General features: G+C 40.1%; 1 protein-coding gene across 1 annotated transcript in view; it reads right to left on the bottom strand.

Annotated features, from left to right (window-relative positions):
• The window catches only part of KCTD15 (potassium channel tetramerization domain containing 15), a 35,865-nt gene extending 19,779 nt beyond the window's left edge, over positions 1-16,086 (bottom strand). Inside the window, exons 1-2 of the mRNA XM_010006168.1 lie at positions 16,069-16,086; positions 14,453-14,628 (exon numbers count right to left, since the gene is read on the bottom strand). Of these exons, the coding sequence (XP_010004470.1) occupies positions 14,453-14,628; positions 16,069-16,086 (194 nt within the window). The remainder of the gene's footprint in view (positions 1-14,452; positions 14,629-16,068) is intronic.
• Positions 16,087-16,835: the final 749 nt, after the last annotated feature.

Genomic DNA, 16,835 nt, shown 5'->3' with positions numbered 1-16,835 from the left:
TGCCATAGGAGTTTTTGGAGCCATATGCTCACTTTGCAGTGCCTTTGAAGGATATTATATTCATTAACTATTAAGCACCTGAAGGAAATGCAGGATCTATTACCTAGGTTTAATACTTCCTATTTTGCTGTTCAGGCTAGAATATCTATTTTTCATAACAGATCAAAGCTAGTCTATATAGTATCAACATGTATTTTTTAAAAGTCAAAAATCCATAAAAAACATTACCATCTACCATGCAGAATAATTCTTAGGAAGTTCTGGAATAATTTTTTTTCCTTCTTTTTATATCATCACTAAAAAGCAAATTTAGATAATGTAATGGATTTTGTAGTTAAAACAAATGCATGAACAATTACATTTTCAGTTCTCTGTTACTATCAATTAAAGTCCACTGAAGCAACAGGTAATAAAATCCACTGAAGTGGAAATTACGTATTATTTTTGAAATACCACAAAGCATTCATGGTAATGATAGGAGATCCTACAGCTATTTCTCTTCCACCTGTTGCTAACACCCAACTTTTTGGCAGGTGATTTTGATATATAATTTAATGGAAAAAAATATATATATTTAGAGTTTGATAGGTGGTACTTGTTTTTTAATTTGTAGAGACAGTATTGCCTATATATAAATTAGCAGTTAAGAAATTTCAAACACTAATCCCAGCTAGAGAAGCCAGTCTCATCCTGCATTAAAAAATTCTCTGGGTAGTCAAACACCAGCCTGCATCCATGCAGCTAAGCATCCCATCAGGTCTTCACAGAGGAGGAGTGGGCAAACAATTAAAATGAACAGACCAGTGACTAAGGGAAGTGAGGCTCCCATGGACTTCCTTCCTGAACTTTTCAGTCCCGCCAGGTTTACAAGGATATTAACACTGGCCACTCACACTGAATATAACAGCAGCATGTTTGTTCTCCAGGGCCCTGCTTCTGCCACACATCTCGTGGGTAGTTGACAGCTCAGGAGCAAGTGCTGCTTAGCCATGAGTAATAGAGGCAGAAGCCAGCCCTCTGTGAGTCTAATGATTTTATTTTGCCTTATTAAGTAGCGTTTGTATATTTTAGTGTGTTAACAGCTATAAAAAAGACTTCACTAAACAAACAGTTTCTAGTATGTCAATTGCTGTATTACAAAGCCTTCCATTGCATTCAGCATATAACCTTATTTACAGGTAGGGTAAGCAGATACATGCAGGCAGAGCAGCAGTCATTCACTGCACACATCAGTGTCCCATCACATTTATTCAAATTGTCAGTCACAAAATGCATTTGCTGTGCTTAACAAGAAAAAAATGTACTTTCACATACAGGTACAATTTGCATTTCTCCATTAAAAGTTCCCTATATGCCACTGACATGACTTGTTTATCCTTTGTAACAGGGACAGTGACAAACAGCCTCCCATTATATTTTGACGCTTAACCATAGCATTTGCATTCATTTGGTCTGTCTGAGCTGCCCTGGAATAACCATGACCAGAAAAGAGGGGCTTTGACCATGGCAGGTGTGCAGATGCATGGCAGGCCAACACAAGTGGAGAGAGGCTGCAGTTACTGTAGTTCATGATAGGCCAGTTCTGCCACCCCCATTCTTAACAAGCAGTAACTGCTTAGGGAGAGTGAGAGGGACAGAGTCTGGCTGACTTGCATATTTTTAATAAAAGTAACCAAATAATATTTAAATATAATGTGAACTCTCAAAACACAGAACTTGTTAACAGTAGGAGCTATATATTATCCTTTTAGTGAAATATGCTGAAGTCCAGGTAACTGTACAAAAGTTCATACACTGTAGGCAATACCTATTTGAGAATTCCTCACTTCATTTTAAATTGTACACTTAAAACTGAGGCTAAAGAAGCATGTTAGCTGGATTTCCTGTACTAGAATTTTTTCCAATATAAAGTTGAGGTTACTTTTGTTCTTTTTGTCACTATTGCAGCTGCTCTGATTTGAGCCCTGTGATGATTCTTGGCCTTTCATATTTTCTCAACAGAGAATTTACACTAAATTTTGACCATGAAAATCAATGCAGGAACCAAAGTTATTTCATTTAAAACAAAATCCTAAGCTAGCATCTTAGTTTCCTGAAGTGTTCCTGAGTTTACTAAATGTCCCAGTCCTGCAAGAACTGCATTTCTGTTCAAAACTGTGGGAGCTGTGGGCACCCAAAATAATTAAGTTGTTCATACATGAGAAGATGCACAATTCAAATAAAACGTACCTGCCTATACAAGCCTTTTCTTGCTGTTCCTTTTACCATCCCTTCCCCATAAATCATGGTGCTACGAGGGCCCTGATGAGAACAAGGTGCACCAAATGCCAGCTGTCTTGCTTCTTGCCTACTTGTTGTAACTGCAAATGAAAGCTAACTCAGTATTTTCACTAGGATTTTCAAATCTAACTACATCTGGACATTACTTCCATTACCAGTACCCTTGTACAGCTGGGAATGCTGGGAGGCTGGAAAACATGCAGATACTAGTTATATTTTAATATAAATGGGATAAATCCTTGTTCATTGAAGTCAAGAGCGAAACTCCCACTGGGACTCATTGAAGGCAGGGAAAATTTCAAATGTAACTCATTTACTTTTCAGGGTGCAAGTCTGGCCCTCCACAGCCTTTGCATGTGTGGGTGCTGTGAAACCAGTGTTTCAGTACACAGCAGGAGAAAGAGGGATGGATACTCAAGGGCTGTATAACCTTTTATGAAGCGTAAATGGTGACAGCTAACACATTCACTTTGGTACCTGCTGCTCATGTAAACATGCAGAATATTTAATCTGCTCAAGCCACAGCCCTTCTAATCCCAGATATATGGAAGCTGACCAGCGTTTTCCTACAGTTTAATTATTTATTTCCAGATCCATGGGGAAATGTTTCCAGACATGGGCTGCCAGAGATGCTGCAGTACTGCATTGTCTGGGATGAGCTGAGTAAACTACACCAATTTTGCCCAGGCCCTAAATGTAACACTGCTGCAATAATATTACTGTACACCTCCAGTATAGCTCACACTACCACTCAGACACAAAGACATTGCAGAGAGTTCCAGGCAGACTGTAACTGGTTATAATTCTCTGCAAGCATTATGTGATTGGGAAGGTGAATCCACTTCTCTCTATCCATATTTTTGTTATCACACTTAAATTATGAATTAATGATGCTCCTGTTTATTCTTACATTTCATTAAGTTGTACGCAACATACTTTTTCTGGCTGTTCACTTAAAGAAACTGAACCTAGCATGAATGATTTGTTAAAAGGCTATTTTGAAGGGAAAGCACCTCTAAAGCCCATATATCCATGGGCAGGATATGTGTGTGTCACAGTTTTTGCTGGTGAGCCCGAGCCATTGGCAGATGAAAGGCAGAAGTGAAGAGGAATTTTCAGTAGTTTTTTTTGTTACTGCAGATGAAGGGCAGGGACAGAGAGGAAGAAACCTATTGACATGTGCACAGGGAAGAGCCCAGCTCCACAGTCTTATTCCTGAAAAAAAGGAGGAGCTCCTGCCTAGGTGCTACAGAGAGGGAACCCACACCAAAGAAGGAAACAGCAATACACCTGCTGCACAGAGGACACCTGCCCTACAGAATTAAGTTTGGGAAAAACTTTAAGATGAAAACTGTTAAGAGTTGGATTCTGATGAGATACTGAAAGCTGAAACTGGCTCTTTGTATGACTGTGAGAGAGGTCATGGATTTGATTCTGGTCCCAGTGAACTCAAGGCCAAAATATCCTTTGATTTAATTGAAAGCAGGAGCAGGCCCCAGCTTTAACCCTCATGTCTCTAAACAGAATGTAACTGGATGTGAACAAAAGAGGAGGTATGTTTGGAACTGATTACAAATCCATGTGTGATTTCTACTCCCCATAAGATTAAAAAACAGTAATTGAATTTTTTTTCTTCATTCAACAGCATTGTTAAGCACTACTGGCCCAAATTCAGCTCTCATTCCCTCCCAGACAGCCCCAGTACAAGCAGAGGAACCAGCTTCTCTGTTGTCATCTACTGGTTCCCATGGAGTTCCACTAGCAAAATTAATCAGTGAAATTGTATATGTTTTGCAAAGGCAGAATTTAGGCAGCAGTCTCCTGGATGGCACACCTTGTTCCCCAAATGCCAAAGCTTCAGCCTCTGGTCTAGGTTGTACTGGTACAACTTGTTGGCATAACAAACTATGACACCAAAGAGGTTAAAAGAGTCCCCTGGTTTTCACTGTCAGCTTTCTCAAAAGAGAGAGGTTTGCTGCTGCAAAAGCATCTACCAGATCTAAACAGATTACCTGCAGCACTGGTAGCATCTGCACTCCATTAGGAGAGAGGCGTAATGGGAGCCTGCCCTTTGGACTGGGATTCCTTCAGCGTTTCAGCTTTACGGTGCAAATCTGCTTCCAATGCTTGCCAACTGATCCCTTCTGAGTCTGACCAAGAGCAACGGTGCAAATGCTGCATAAGAGCTTCCCAGCATCCACGTGCAGGACTCCTTTCAGGTTTGCTCTATGTGGTCCTCAGCAGATAAAAAAGCAGCAATTTTAGCCTTTGAACGCATACCATACTGCAGCAGAGTGAAATCAACACAGTACAGGTGAACACCAGAATACTTCTGCTCAGCCCATCTGTCCTGGTGCCCAGCTCTTACAGGCAGGCAGTCATCTCAGTGACTACATCAATAAGGAATGCAATCCTGCACCCATGCAAAGCTAACAGCCCTCCTGCCTGGCGGAGTTTCAACTGAGAGTAAATCAGGTAAAACAAAAAACAAACCCCTCTAAAATGTTTACAGGTGTCATTTCTTTTTTTAAGCAGCAGAAGACTGAAGTACATGCTAATCACAGCAGGTGAAGGAATAGGCGGTTTGGTGAACAGAGCACAGAGATACAAGTTTATAACTCTGGAATTTAATTCCAGCTCTGCAGCTTCTCCCAGTTATCAAACTGGGTTAGGAGAGCCAGCAATCTGGTGTAACACTGTATCAATGAAGTTATAGCAGGGGTGAGAGTCATTGACAATACTTACCTGTTTCAGTCAGGAGAATATACATTTAATGTCAGAACAGCACACGGGAACAAGCTGATGAGCTGCAAGGACTAAGTATACTCATCAATTTATTACATTTCATGTAACAGAGAAAGTTGGCAAAGCCAATGTGGCTAGCAGCTGCATGGGGAACAACTTGTGTCAGCTGCAGCTTGGCATCCTTCACACCATCTTGTTACTCTGCTCCAGAGATCTAGCCCCCCTTGTTGTCACATATGAATCTTGTGTTTGCATGCCTGCATATTTCTATTTAAATTCACACTTTGTTCTTAAAGATTTTAACCCATGTATAGATTCTGATTTGAGTTATATAGGTACAAATTTGGAGTAACTCCTTCAAAAGTAGTGGAGTCATCTCTTTGGGAAGGCCGTCTGACCAGGAAAGGTACGTGCCCACTCACTTAAGTGCATGATGCTTTGTCTTCATGTGCTTGTTGGTTTTAACCTTCAGATGTTTTTGAGATTGAGCGCTATGGATACCCAGCAGAAGCATCTCACTGCAATGCACAGGTTCTCGTAACGCCTCTCCACACATCACATCAGTATGCATCCCTGGTGTAACTCTACAGAAGTCAACAGGTTTACACAAGGGATTATTTTGGCCAGGTTTATTATTAGAACAGTTTTCTAAAAGAATAGGGCTTATTTTGCTTCCATTTAAGCTTATGGTAGAACTCTTGTTGACTTAATTGGAAGAAAGATTTGGCCGAATGTACCAACATCCAAACCACCATTTATTTCAGTGAAAGCAGGCAAAGAATTAATAAGGTCCAATGTATTTTTAAAATCTTAAGATTTCATAAATGATCACAAGCATGTAGGTCACAATATATACACAGAATGACACCTACGACAACCATCAGTGGGATCATTAAAGTAATTAAGTTAGGCCTAGAGACAAATTCATTTCATAATGTGCTCCTTACAAAACCGATAGCCCCTTGCTTCATAATCTAGGGAGTCTGTTTTATAAATTTCCTAAGTAGTTCATGAAATACCGCCCATAGCAGACCAGGTCTACTAGCCATTGCAGTCTTATAAAACAGAAATTTATAAATCAAAAGACAAGCACCAGTGACGTGTATCCCAAGACCAAATATGAAGAGGTACCAGTTTGTCTGTTCTACTGGTATGGTGATTACCTGTGATCTCAAGACACTATTTCCAGTACAAAGCTACTGAATCTACATCTTTGCATGACTCTTCTCCATGTGATGAGGGAGCTGGATGCACAACATGAAGAAGCAATCAATAAGGGAGATTCCCCTTTGCTGTAAGTGTAAAGCTGCTACAGGTGAACTATGAACCTGAGCACAGGTGCAGTGTCCTGTCAGGTGAGTGGCAAGCAAAAATAGCAATGAAAGAAATTGCAAAGTACTTGACCAACTAACCTCATAACTGCTCTAAATATGGATTGCTAAACTAAAAAAGAAAAAAAGTTGATTTTTTGGTCTCCTAGTCAGCAGGTTTCTCTTTGTGAGTTTTAGTAAACCAGACTAGTTTTCAACCTGTCGTAAGCAGGAACGGTGGGAATTACTAATATGCTGAGTGTCACTCAGCTGAAGTCCTGTTATCATTGCAGGAAAAATAAAGGGAGACCAGAAAATGAGACAAGGTCAGCTAGGTTTTACACAGAAGGTGCTGGAGACACTGTTCTGTGTTCACCTTCTGGACTCCTCTCAGAGACTGAAAGTGACATCCCTCCTGACCACAGCCAGGCTGCATGGAAATACCTATTCTTCCTTTTGAGTAGCTGAGCTGAATAAGCTAGTATCTGGATAATAAGCTAGTATTCTTCCTTTTGAGTAGCTGAGCTGAACAAGCTAGTATCTGGATAGGAATGTGTGATTTTCTCAAATTAATTAATTTAACAGCCTGAACCAGGCGTAACACCACAGCCATAATTTTATTTGTTGATTTGCAATTTTCTCTCCACAGCTAGCTTGGTCTGCCCCTTCCTACATGCTGTAATATCCATTTATGCCTAGAGCTCCACACAATCCAGGCTGTAAATGTATATGGAGAAACAATAATTTCCAAAGAAGTGTTCATCAGAGACTAGCTAGGCAGTATTTTAATCAAATATTCCAAGTAAACACACAAATAATTAATTCATCAACAAGGTCCAGTCTCAGCACCCAATTACAGTAAGATTTTTACTCCCAAAGGGTCAACTCTACTTTCTTCTCCAGAGCCTGTGGGCAGTCCCCGGGCAGCAGCTGTGCTGGGCAAGGCAGCGGTTATGAAGTCCAGTAAGGAATAAACATCTTTATCACCACAGACAGCTCAGCTCTGTTGTGGCTCCCTGCATGCCAGTTAGTGGAAGAACCTGGAGAGGTAGACACAGACAGGTCTGAAGCATTGGTTTCCATATTAATTTCTTCCCTGCCATCTCAGCAAGTCACTGGAGTGAAGGCTTAAGAGTCACAGGAACTATTTTCCTTTACCATCAAAGCCACCACTCCAGCAGTACAACAACAGCCCTAGGTAATGTGGGAAAATCTGCTATCATGGTGTGCTTCCATGAGCTGACCCATGAAGCGAGACCCTGAATCCAGGACTTTTTCCCATTAATGAAAGCTAGAGATCAGTATCATTCCCAGCTGTTAATTACATCCGTGTTACAGATTATTTTTATTTTACATAGAGGCCAAGCCATGTGCCCTTCCTCTGGAACAGATCATGCCCTGGCACTCAACAGACCTGGGACTGGTGTGACTCCTGCCATCACAGATCTGGCCAGTCTGTCTGCAAGAAGAAATGGTTCCTTTCCTCCACCCACTGTGCTCTGCCCTGGACACTGCCTGGGAGCTGTGCCGGATGCGTCCCAGCAGCAATGCCCATCTGTCAACAGGAATGAACACTTCACACCTTTCCCAGAGCTTATCAAAGCCCTGTGTGGAGCTGAGTGACCTCAGCCACGTAGCACCTGTACAAAACAGCAATACTTGGCTTTGCAGATGGGGAAAGACTGGTTCATTTTACACTATCTGATTCAGAAGCCTGGCAATTAGAGGAGTTCATTCGTTCACTCCAGTTCCCACTCTGGTTAAGTGCCACATCCACAGGCATACTGAGGGGAGACAAGAGGACAGGAAGGGGAAAAGTGCTTTTTAAGGGTGGTTTCCTTAGTGGTTCTGCTGGTCAAAATTCCCTTGGAAACCAAAGAGAGATTTGCTTGGTCAACAATCAAATAAGAACAACTCAAACTATTTGTCTCTAAATTTCAGGTGCATGCAATGAAACTGAAAATCATTTTAACCTCCATGAAAATTCTTACGTTAGTTCAGAAAAGGCACTGCATATAACCAAAACCTCTGGTTTTCAGCTCCTTTACTTGTTCTCATCTGCAGCACACACCTGACTGCTTTAACCATCAGCAGAGCCCGGGGAACCCTGGCAGGCTCACCCTGCTCTGCAGAGCTGCCACACTGGTGTGCAGCTTTGGTTCGTGTGCGCAGTGCTTGTGCACCCTGCCTATAACCTGCATCTCTCAGCTTTTGTAACAAGCAGGGAAAACACTTGCTCCTGCCTCTTCAGGTGTTTTGCTTTAAAGTCTGTGTACGGTTTAAGTTCACAATACCTATTAAAATTAATGAGCTTTGCGCTGCAGCTCACATGCAGACATATTTTGTAGCACTTTGCCTGAACGTGGGCTGCTGGCTCCAACTCAGAAACTCTTTGCCTTTTGGGTGATATATACATTGATCCTACATGAGTGAGAAACGTGAGATGTTCTCAGGTATGCCAAGTCTGGAGAATTATATACCCTAAACATACCCAAATTAAGAATTTCCCTGCTTCCTCTCAAGTGCAGAGCAGGACCCAGTATGGACTCCTTAGTATAAAAGATAATGTGGAAAATCAGTCCTGTAGCTCTTGGCAGCAGGGGAGTTTGAGCTTATGAAACCACTCTCTCTGACTATACTGGGTCAGCAATCATGTTCTGTTGGTGACAACACAAGGGTCCTAAAACTTGGAGAAGAGCATTCCCCCAAACTCAGTCCAGCCTGGTGTGGCTGCAGAAAAGAGGGGAGAAGCAGATGATCTCAGGTGTCAGTGCTGAACTCCAGCAATCAGAGAGATGGAGGTGCTGGAGGAAAAGGTAATGGAATGAAAAACTACAGATACTGCCAGAGTAGCTAGAATCATAAGGTCATGCTTGGTAGGAGAGCTTGTCTGATGGTGGGTCTATACAAGAATGACAGTTTTGACAGGAAACATTCAGAGAAGACATGCTTTAAGGGATTATTTTGTAAATCACAAAAAAGTCTATGAGTTCAGAGGAAAGTGAGACAGGGATAGGCCTGGAAAACTCAACTATGTCTTGTAACAGCTAAGGTCTTTAGTTTCTGAAACAGTTAATAAAGCCTGTGCTGGTTTTCTTTGCAAGACAGAGCCCCCCAGAGAACGGGGTCATAAAGCCCAGGTTCCCCAAAAGCTGAGATCAGGGCATGCACTGTGTGAGTACTGCCTCAGCATGGCTGCGGCCATGGAGCCAAAAAGCTCCCTTTTCCTGAAGAGGAAAGGCTGGGAGCAGAGAGATCCCAAACACAGTGTGCTACAAACTGTCAGGAGGTGGCTCCCTGGGCTCTGTGCATCCACACCATTCCCACCTAAACAGTTAATTATCCCTGCTTTCTTTTGTCACATGACTAACGCCATGGAAATAATGAGCATTTTGGACAAAATAACATACTTATCTTTAATAGAGGGTTATACAACAAATATTAATTAACTAAGAATGTAATGTAAATTTATTTACCTTTTATAGCAGAACAACTCACAAAGAGCTCCCAGCAATTCTCTCAGTTAAAAATACTATTCAAAGCTGCAAAAAGGACAGGCTTCTGATGAAAAATCTTGTTCTGCTTTCTAACAGGAATTCAAAGTGATATCAAAATTTCCAAAAAAATCAAGAAGCTGAGGCTTGCTGTGATATACAGGGATTTGGAACTTCTTTTCCACTTGAAGTTAACGAGATGTCTGCCACAAAGATCACAAAATCACAGAATTGTCACAGTTGGAAGGGACCTCTAGAGATCATCCAGTCCAACTCCCCGGCTAAAGCAGGATCGCCCAGAGCACATTACTCAGGACTGCATCCAGGTGGGTTCTGATTATCTCCAGAGAAGGGGACTCCGCACCCTCCCTGGGCAACCTGTTCTAGTGCTCCATCACCCTCACTGTAAAGAAGTTTTTTCTCCTTGGGAGTAAGACTGGAGGATCTGGCAAAGTTTTTGGGTATTCCTGACTGCATATTAGGAGCTTGAAGTTTTGGGTTGGGGTTGTTTTTTAAATGTAAGAATTGTCTCACTCCCTTGGATAAATACAATTTGCAACTCACTTTATGAATGTGCTAGAGCCTTTGCAGCCTTTACAATCTGTCATATAAACCCATATTCAAGTGTCAATGTGTGAAGGGGCTGCTTTAGAGGTCCTCTGGGTAAAATAATGAATGGAATTTCTAGAGGAAATGCTCTCAAAGATCAATAATGTGTCTACTTAACCAGTTATTTTAGAAGTAATATGTTGATGGTAAGAGTTCCTAGACTGAATTAAACAGTTTTTCTTCTTCCTACCTGTAACTCACAACTACCAGAGTTTGGAGTTTTGATGGGAGAACTTGCTGAAAATAAACTATTGAAATTGAGCCTCAGATCCAGGTATGACAACATCAACCTCCTTGTACCTCCCAAGCTTCTTAACTTCAATGGCAATTTTGCATATGCACAGAAAGCAACCTCAAGTAGCTACAGGAGGGATTAATAATAATATTTCTGAGATAATTTCTATGACCACCATCATTATGCTATTGTTGAACCCATTTCTTCTATATCTCGTTTTCCTTCCCTTTCATCCTCTGAAAAGCCAGTTTTCTTTCTTGTATTGTTTCATTAAAAAAAAAACACACCTGGACAGGTGTGTAAGAGTAGTGCATAAGGTGTGAGTGGTTTAGAAACCATTTTAGATAGTGGTTGTTTAGCCTTATTCTCCTTTGTCACACCAGTTGTGCACTGCTCAAGTTTTCTCCTTTTTAGATGAGAGAATTTATGTAGCCCATAAAAATTTACTGGAAAGAGGGCATTTTTAATGCCTAATCTGGCACCCTTTACTTATGCAAATTTAATCAGTGGACAAATGCTCTTCCTGCAGCAGCTGCACTAATACAAACAACATCAAAGACTTTGTCAAAGTTGCTTTGAAACAACTCTGGGATCACTGAAATGCAAGGACTGGCCTCCAGCTTCAAATCACCAGCCATTCACTCACATAACATTTTCAGAATTGGGTCCTTTCTCTCCTCAAATTAAAGCCAACCACATAACTTGGGAACAGCTGAGCAGAGCTAGTTGAGTGGGCTGAGCACAGTCAATCCTAACAAATTACAATAAGAAATGTATCATGCTGCCTGCTGTCAGGTATAATTTATATCATACCAGAGGGGTGACTGGAGAGCAGGTATAGGCAGGAACTGGTCATACCTATACTTGCTCCTGCTGGGCCTGATCTGGCAAGCTGCTGGGAGCTCTTCCCTCCCACTGAAGTCAATGTGAGTAAGTTTGTTCAGAACTAACAAGATTTGGCCTCCTCAAAATACTATAGAAGGATAAACATTATTTTTTTTTTTTTTTCTGTTTTCCATTAGTATGTGTTATCTCTGTGCATGCATTTATACACACACTCACAATCGATATGTGTCCTTAAACATACATATACAGTAGATACTATATGTTAAAGCCTACTTAGGATTTTGAAGCATAGAGAAAGAAGTAGAGGTCTTAACACAAACAAGAAGCTTTTTCCCATAGCTTGCAAGTTTAGTGAGTGCAAACTGTATTTTATGTGGCTGGGTCTAAGACTTAGTAAAGTATTTCAGCATATGCTTACTTTTTTTGCTGGAATACAATCCACAAATTTGTTTCATTTCTTAGATTTGAAGCTTTTAAGCTCATACTTATACCAAGAGTTTAATATGCTGTTCAAAATAATACAGAAAGCTCTGCACACAGATGAGTGATGACCATGCCTCTGTATATTGCCATGCACATTATCTCCAAGCACAAGCTAACAGTGCTCTGGCATTATTTCCAGATGTCTTGCTCAGAAAAGCTATCTCTTTCTTCCTGCACCTATAAAAGACCCAGGATTTCCTCTGTCAGCCAGGCCACTGCAAAGATGGTCTGTACTGCATGGAAGATACACACAAGGACAGTGAAGCATCATCAGGAGCTCCAACCATCCTCACTGAAATAACTGCAAGTACTTTGCCTTAACCAGGAATCAGAGCAGGCCAGACTCAGTGTGTTTTTGGGGGGGTAACCAACCAAGTCTGCTATGCAGCACTGCAGAAAAGCAAATATGAAAAATGAAAAAAATATGAAGGTGTACCCTCCATCCAGCTTCACAATATATGTAGCAACCTGTCCTGCTTGGGATGCTGGTGAAAGGTTATCTTTTGCTGTAAAAATATACATGCTTACTATTCAGTCTTTCTGATGTACAGGTCTTGTCCTGTAAATGATTACTCCAGTGAGAACTGAAGTTTCAGCAGCTGAAAAAGCATTCAAGCCTCCTGAGATAACACAGCAATACAAATGTAAGACAATACACAGCAAAACATCAGGCTGCACATGAGTTCCAATCAGTCACAGTTTTGTACTTGTAGCATAAACAAAGTCCAAAACATGAGGAAAGGCACTTTCATTATTTAGCAAACAGGGAAAAAAAAAAAAGCTTTAGATCAGTAGTCTCTTCTCTTTAAATAAAATCTGTGAATTTATTTATATTCTCACTAAGGTTCCATAATTGAAGTTTTTATTAAATAAGTCTGACATGGGACATATTTTTAAAAATGTGTTAGCAGTGATATTTTAAAATGTGGAAACAGATGTGCTACTCCATTACAACTGCTGAATTTTGTCTGTATTTTTTTATACTATGAAGCGTTTGTCTGCTTCCCTGCTATAAATCTCTCTCCACTGAAAAGCTTTCTCTATGATTGAAGAAGTACCACACAGACATCATTAAACAGACACTGTCCAGAAAAATCATATTGTTTTGGCCTAGGCATAAAATATAGGTATTGTAATAATTGTTTAATTTCCATAGAGAATTTCAGCAGCTCCCTCTTCTTGGAATGAAATCAGAGCCATATGCTTTATGACATCAGAGGCATTTCAAGGTGTCTCCATAAATGTCATTTATTGCTTGGGAACCTGCCAAATCTGTGCAAAAATCCGTAGTTCTTTTAAAGGAAAAATCTTCAAATGAAACTAGAGCTTTACGCTGGTTATCATACAAAAAAAAATAAATAAATAAATCTATCCATTATGGAAATACTGGCCATGCAGGTGGCAAAACCTCTGGCAACCAAACCTGATGACCTGAGCTCTGGTTTGCTTTTGTGTCAATAGTGCCCCTCTTAACCAGTCTGCAGGGTTGACATTGCACATACACACCTTCCCTTGGAAGGCACTGACCCTTCTGAAAAATAAGCTTAAGCAGTCTGAGTGACAAAAAGCTGAATTGTTTTAGTGATCATGACTGTAAATCACAATCAGGTATATTTTAATGTAGAGCTCCAACTAATATGCTTTAATCCATAAAAAGTCGGTACCTCCCATGCTACTGTCACAGGCCTGATTGACCAGGATGCCCCATCCTGCCTGGGGCACAGTACCCCGCAGCACTGGGAGCTGGGCAAATCATAAAGAGATTCAAGGTCATATACACAAATACATCCTCATGCCACATCTTTTCCTAATTTGACATATCTGTCGTCTATTCTGGGATAATACTGACCAGACCTAAATATATCTTGTCAGACATACCACCAACCTGTCCAGCTCAAATCATCTACCTTTAAGAATGCAAAAATTTAATCCAATCTGCAGCTGCAAGCAGACAGAGCTGGTTAGTTGGCCACTGCCCAGAGGAAAAGACCACTGACACTGAGGTACACCACTACCACTAAGGTTAGGGTTTTTGCTAGCTGACAGGAGCATCCATTAACCCAATGTAACAGAGCTGTCCTGTTTTCTTAAAGGAAGTAAAAAAGGATTTATTTTTTTTTTCCCCTAAATCTGAAGGAAAGAAGTTGCTTGGTGCAGTTGGAAATAATCTAGGGCAGTACACCAACAGGTGCTTCAAACGTACTGACAAGAGTGCAGGAGATGTTGAGAGAGAAAATGAATAGACTCTCTAAATAATACATAAATTTTACAGGCTTTTTTTTTCTGTAGAACCCCAGTGAAGTTACTGTATAAATCGGAAACTGAATTATTCATAACTAGCGAATACATAATAAATCGTATTTCGCATTGAAATATTCCTCACAGGTACATGCCTCTTTCCATGCCATGAAAGGAATCAGGCAGCAAGCCTGAAAATGCCAAGGTCCTACCTGGAGTCTGGGTACTTTGTCAAGGTAGCCAGGCTGCTGGTGTACATGTGTCCTCCTACATCGATGTGCACAGGAGCGTTTGACTTGGTGAGTTGAGCTGGGAGAGGAATTCCTTGAGCAGCCAGAGGAGAAACCGGGGACCGTGTTAGAGACAGACGGGACATGCTTCTTCCCTCCTGCAAAGGAAAGGCAAAAAAGAACAGTTTCTCTTAAATGTAGCAGTGTGTTACCTTTCTTTACAGCGTGATCACAGATCTAATCAGATCATTTTTGCATCTGCCTGATCACATATTCAGCTAACAAATTATTGCCACCACTGTAATTAAGTGTATTTGCATCATTTTCTTCAAAGTACCAGAGGGGAAGTGAAAGATGCTTATTAGCAATAAGAAATCAAGAAAAAAAATTTTCAAGGTGTCAGCCTCAAGGGGCATAAAACAAACTGCAAAATTCTAATTAAAGGTCGTGGGCTTATATGTTAGATGTGAAATATCCCCTGACAAACGAATAACCAATTTGTGAATTGGGATTCAGGGGTTTTTGCAAGTTTGTCTCAGTAACGAGACACCTCTAAATTAGTGACTTCCTCAGTACCTAAGGCATTTAGTTTATACATGTAGTAAATTTCACATCAAACTAAGATCAATTTTCTGGTTTATCTTCAATAACTGTGAAATAAATGGATAATTTTGAGTTAAGCTTTAATATTAGACATAAAGAACTAATAAGCTTTCAAAGTGAAAGCAATTAATACCTGGAAGCAGTGAAAACAGGAACATAAATAAACTGACCGATGCTTTATGACAGGATGCATTAGAAATCAAAATCACTACAATCTGGCATGTGAAATTACAAACTCAACTCCACCTAATGTTTACTGCCCTAAAAATATTTGAAAACTAGTGAAATTTCTAAATTGAGTAAAAAAATCTCCACCTGACATACAAAGCAAAAAATACGGAGCTGTCTTAAAAATGAGCAGGACAACCACAGCAAAAGAAAATTCCTCAGTCCTCTTCTGTAAGAAAACCACAACTAATTTTGCATGAAACGTGTCTCAAAGCTGATTTTAGTTAAATCGGTATAGATGGCATACATGTCAAACTGAAAAAAACCTTTTATAAAACTTTAAGAAAATGTCCATCCGTTCTCCCTCTCATGGGTAAAGCAACATATGCAAAACATTATAGTTGAAGACATTTCTGAATATAATCTAATTTTCTTGGTATTTTGTTCTGCAAGCCTGCTACCAAGCATCCAGGCTCTTCCCAACATCTGACAAGCACTTTACATGCAGCATTGCAAAGAGAATTCCCATTTCTCTCACATTACTTTGACAGTGTTTCTTAGAAAACTAAAGCTGGTCTTGTCTATTAGCAGTATTTTGCACAAGATGCCTGGTACACCACTCAATGAACATACAATTAACAACATTCATTGTAAAAAAATAAAAAAAATAATTTAAAAAATTAAATTCTGAGCTACATAGAAAGGGATTGAAAAGTCTTAATACATCTGGACAGCTTCACAAAGTCATCACAACATCTCCATTTACTGTATTTCATCTTGGTTAGCTCCTAAGAATTTCCTGTATCTACAGCACAGAAATACATCACCCCATTATGAATCCACATCCTTTTCTCTTCAGAGGCTGGATGGACATCTGCACTGAACACGAAGCAAATACCAACTCTGTCCTAAGACTTCTGTGTCAGCCGATGCAAAATTGGGCATTAACATTTTTACTGCAGCACCACCTTCAAGGAAAGTGATTGAATCCTTTCATGACTGAAGATGTTGCTTTCTTGTTTCCCACAAGAGCCTGTTGTGGGCAATCTTCAGTAAATATGTCATATAAAATAAAGAACTAACTTTTAAAAACAACTTAGTCTGTAAGTACCTACAGTATTTTAGCAATGTGTTTACTAATCCATTGGTGCATCATCTGTCTGCCAACACAAAGGTTTTTGTTTTTTCTTCTTACCAAAGAGCACCGTAAACTCATGTTCACTCTCTACTCCTTCACTTAAATGAAAGGGTCAGAAGACCCAGGCTGAATGTCAACCCTTTGTTCAAACCCCAACTATTATCACTAATGATAAAGGTACAGACCTTGTATGGTACAGAGCTGCCTTAGAAATAAATCTCCTGCAGTTTCATAAAACAAGTGCCTAATTAGGGCTCATCTGCACCTCTTGTTACAATTTCCAAATGAAATCAAAGGACTCCAGTCCTCTGTAAAAGCATCTTACATTTAACCATTTGTCTTGAAATACAGACTTCAATTTTTAAATATGCACAGATAGCTAAAGATCAAGTGATCTGAATCTATCTGTGCATATTTAAACACTACCGCTATCTTAGGATTTTGTTTAATGTTAGT

The sequence above is a fragment of the Chaetura pelagica genome, unplaced genomic scaffold (assembly GCF_000747805.2).
Source record: "Chaetura pelagica isolate M959 unplaced genomic scaffold, ChaPel_1.0 scaffold139, whole genome shotgun sequence".
NCBI classification, from domain to species: domain Eukaryota; kingdom Metazoa; phylum Chordata; class Aves; order Apodiformes; family Apodidae; genus Chaetura; species Chaetura pelagica.
Note: the sequence above shows the minus strand (reverse complement) of the source record. Positions and strands in the feature narration are given on the sequence as shown.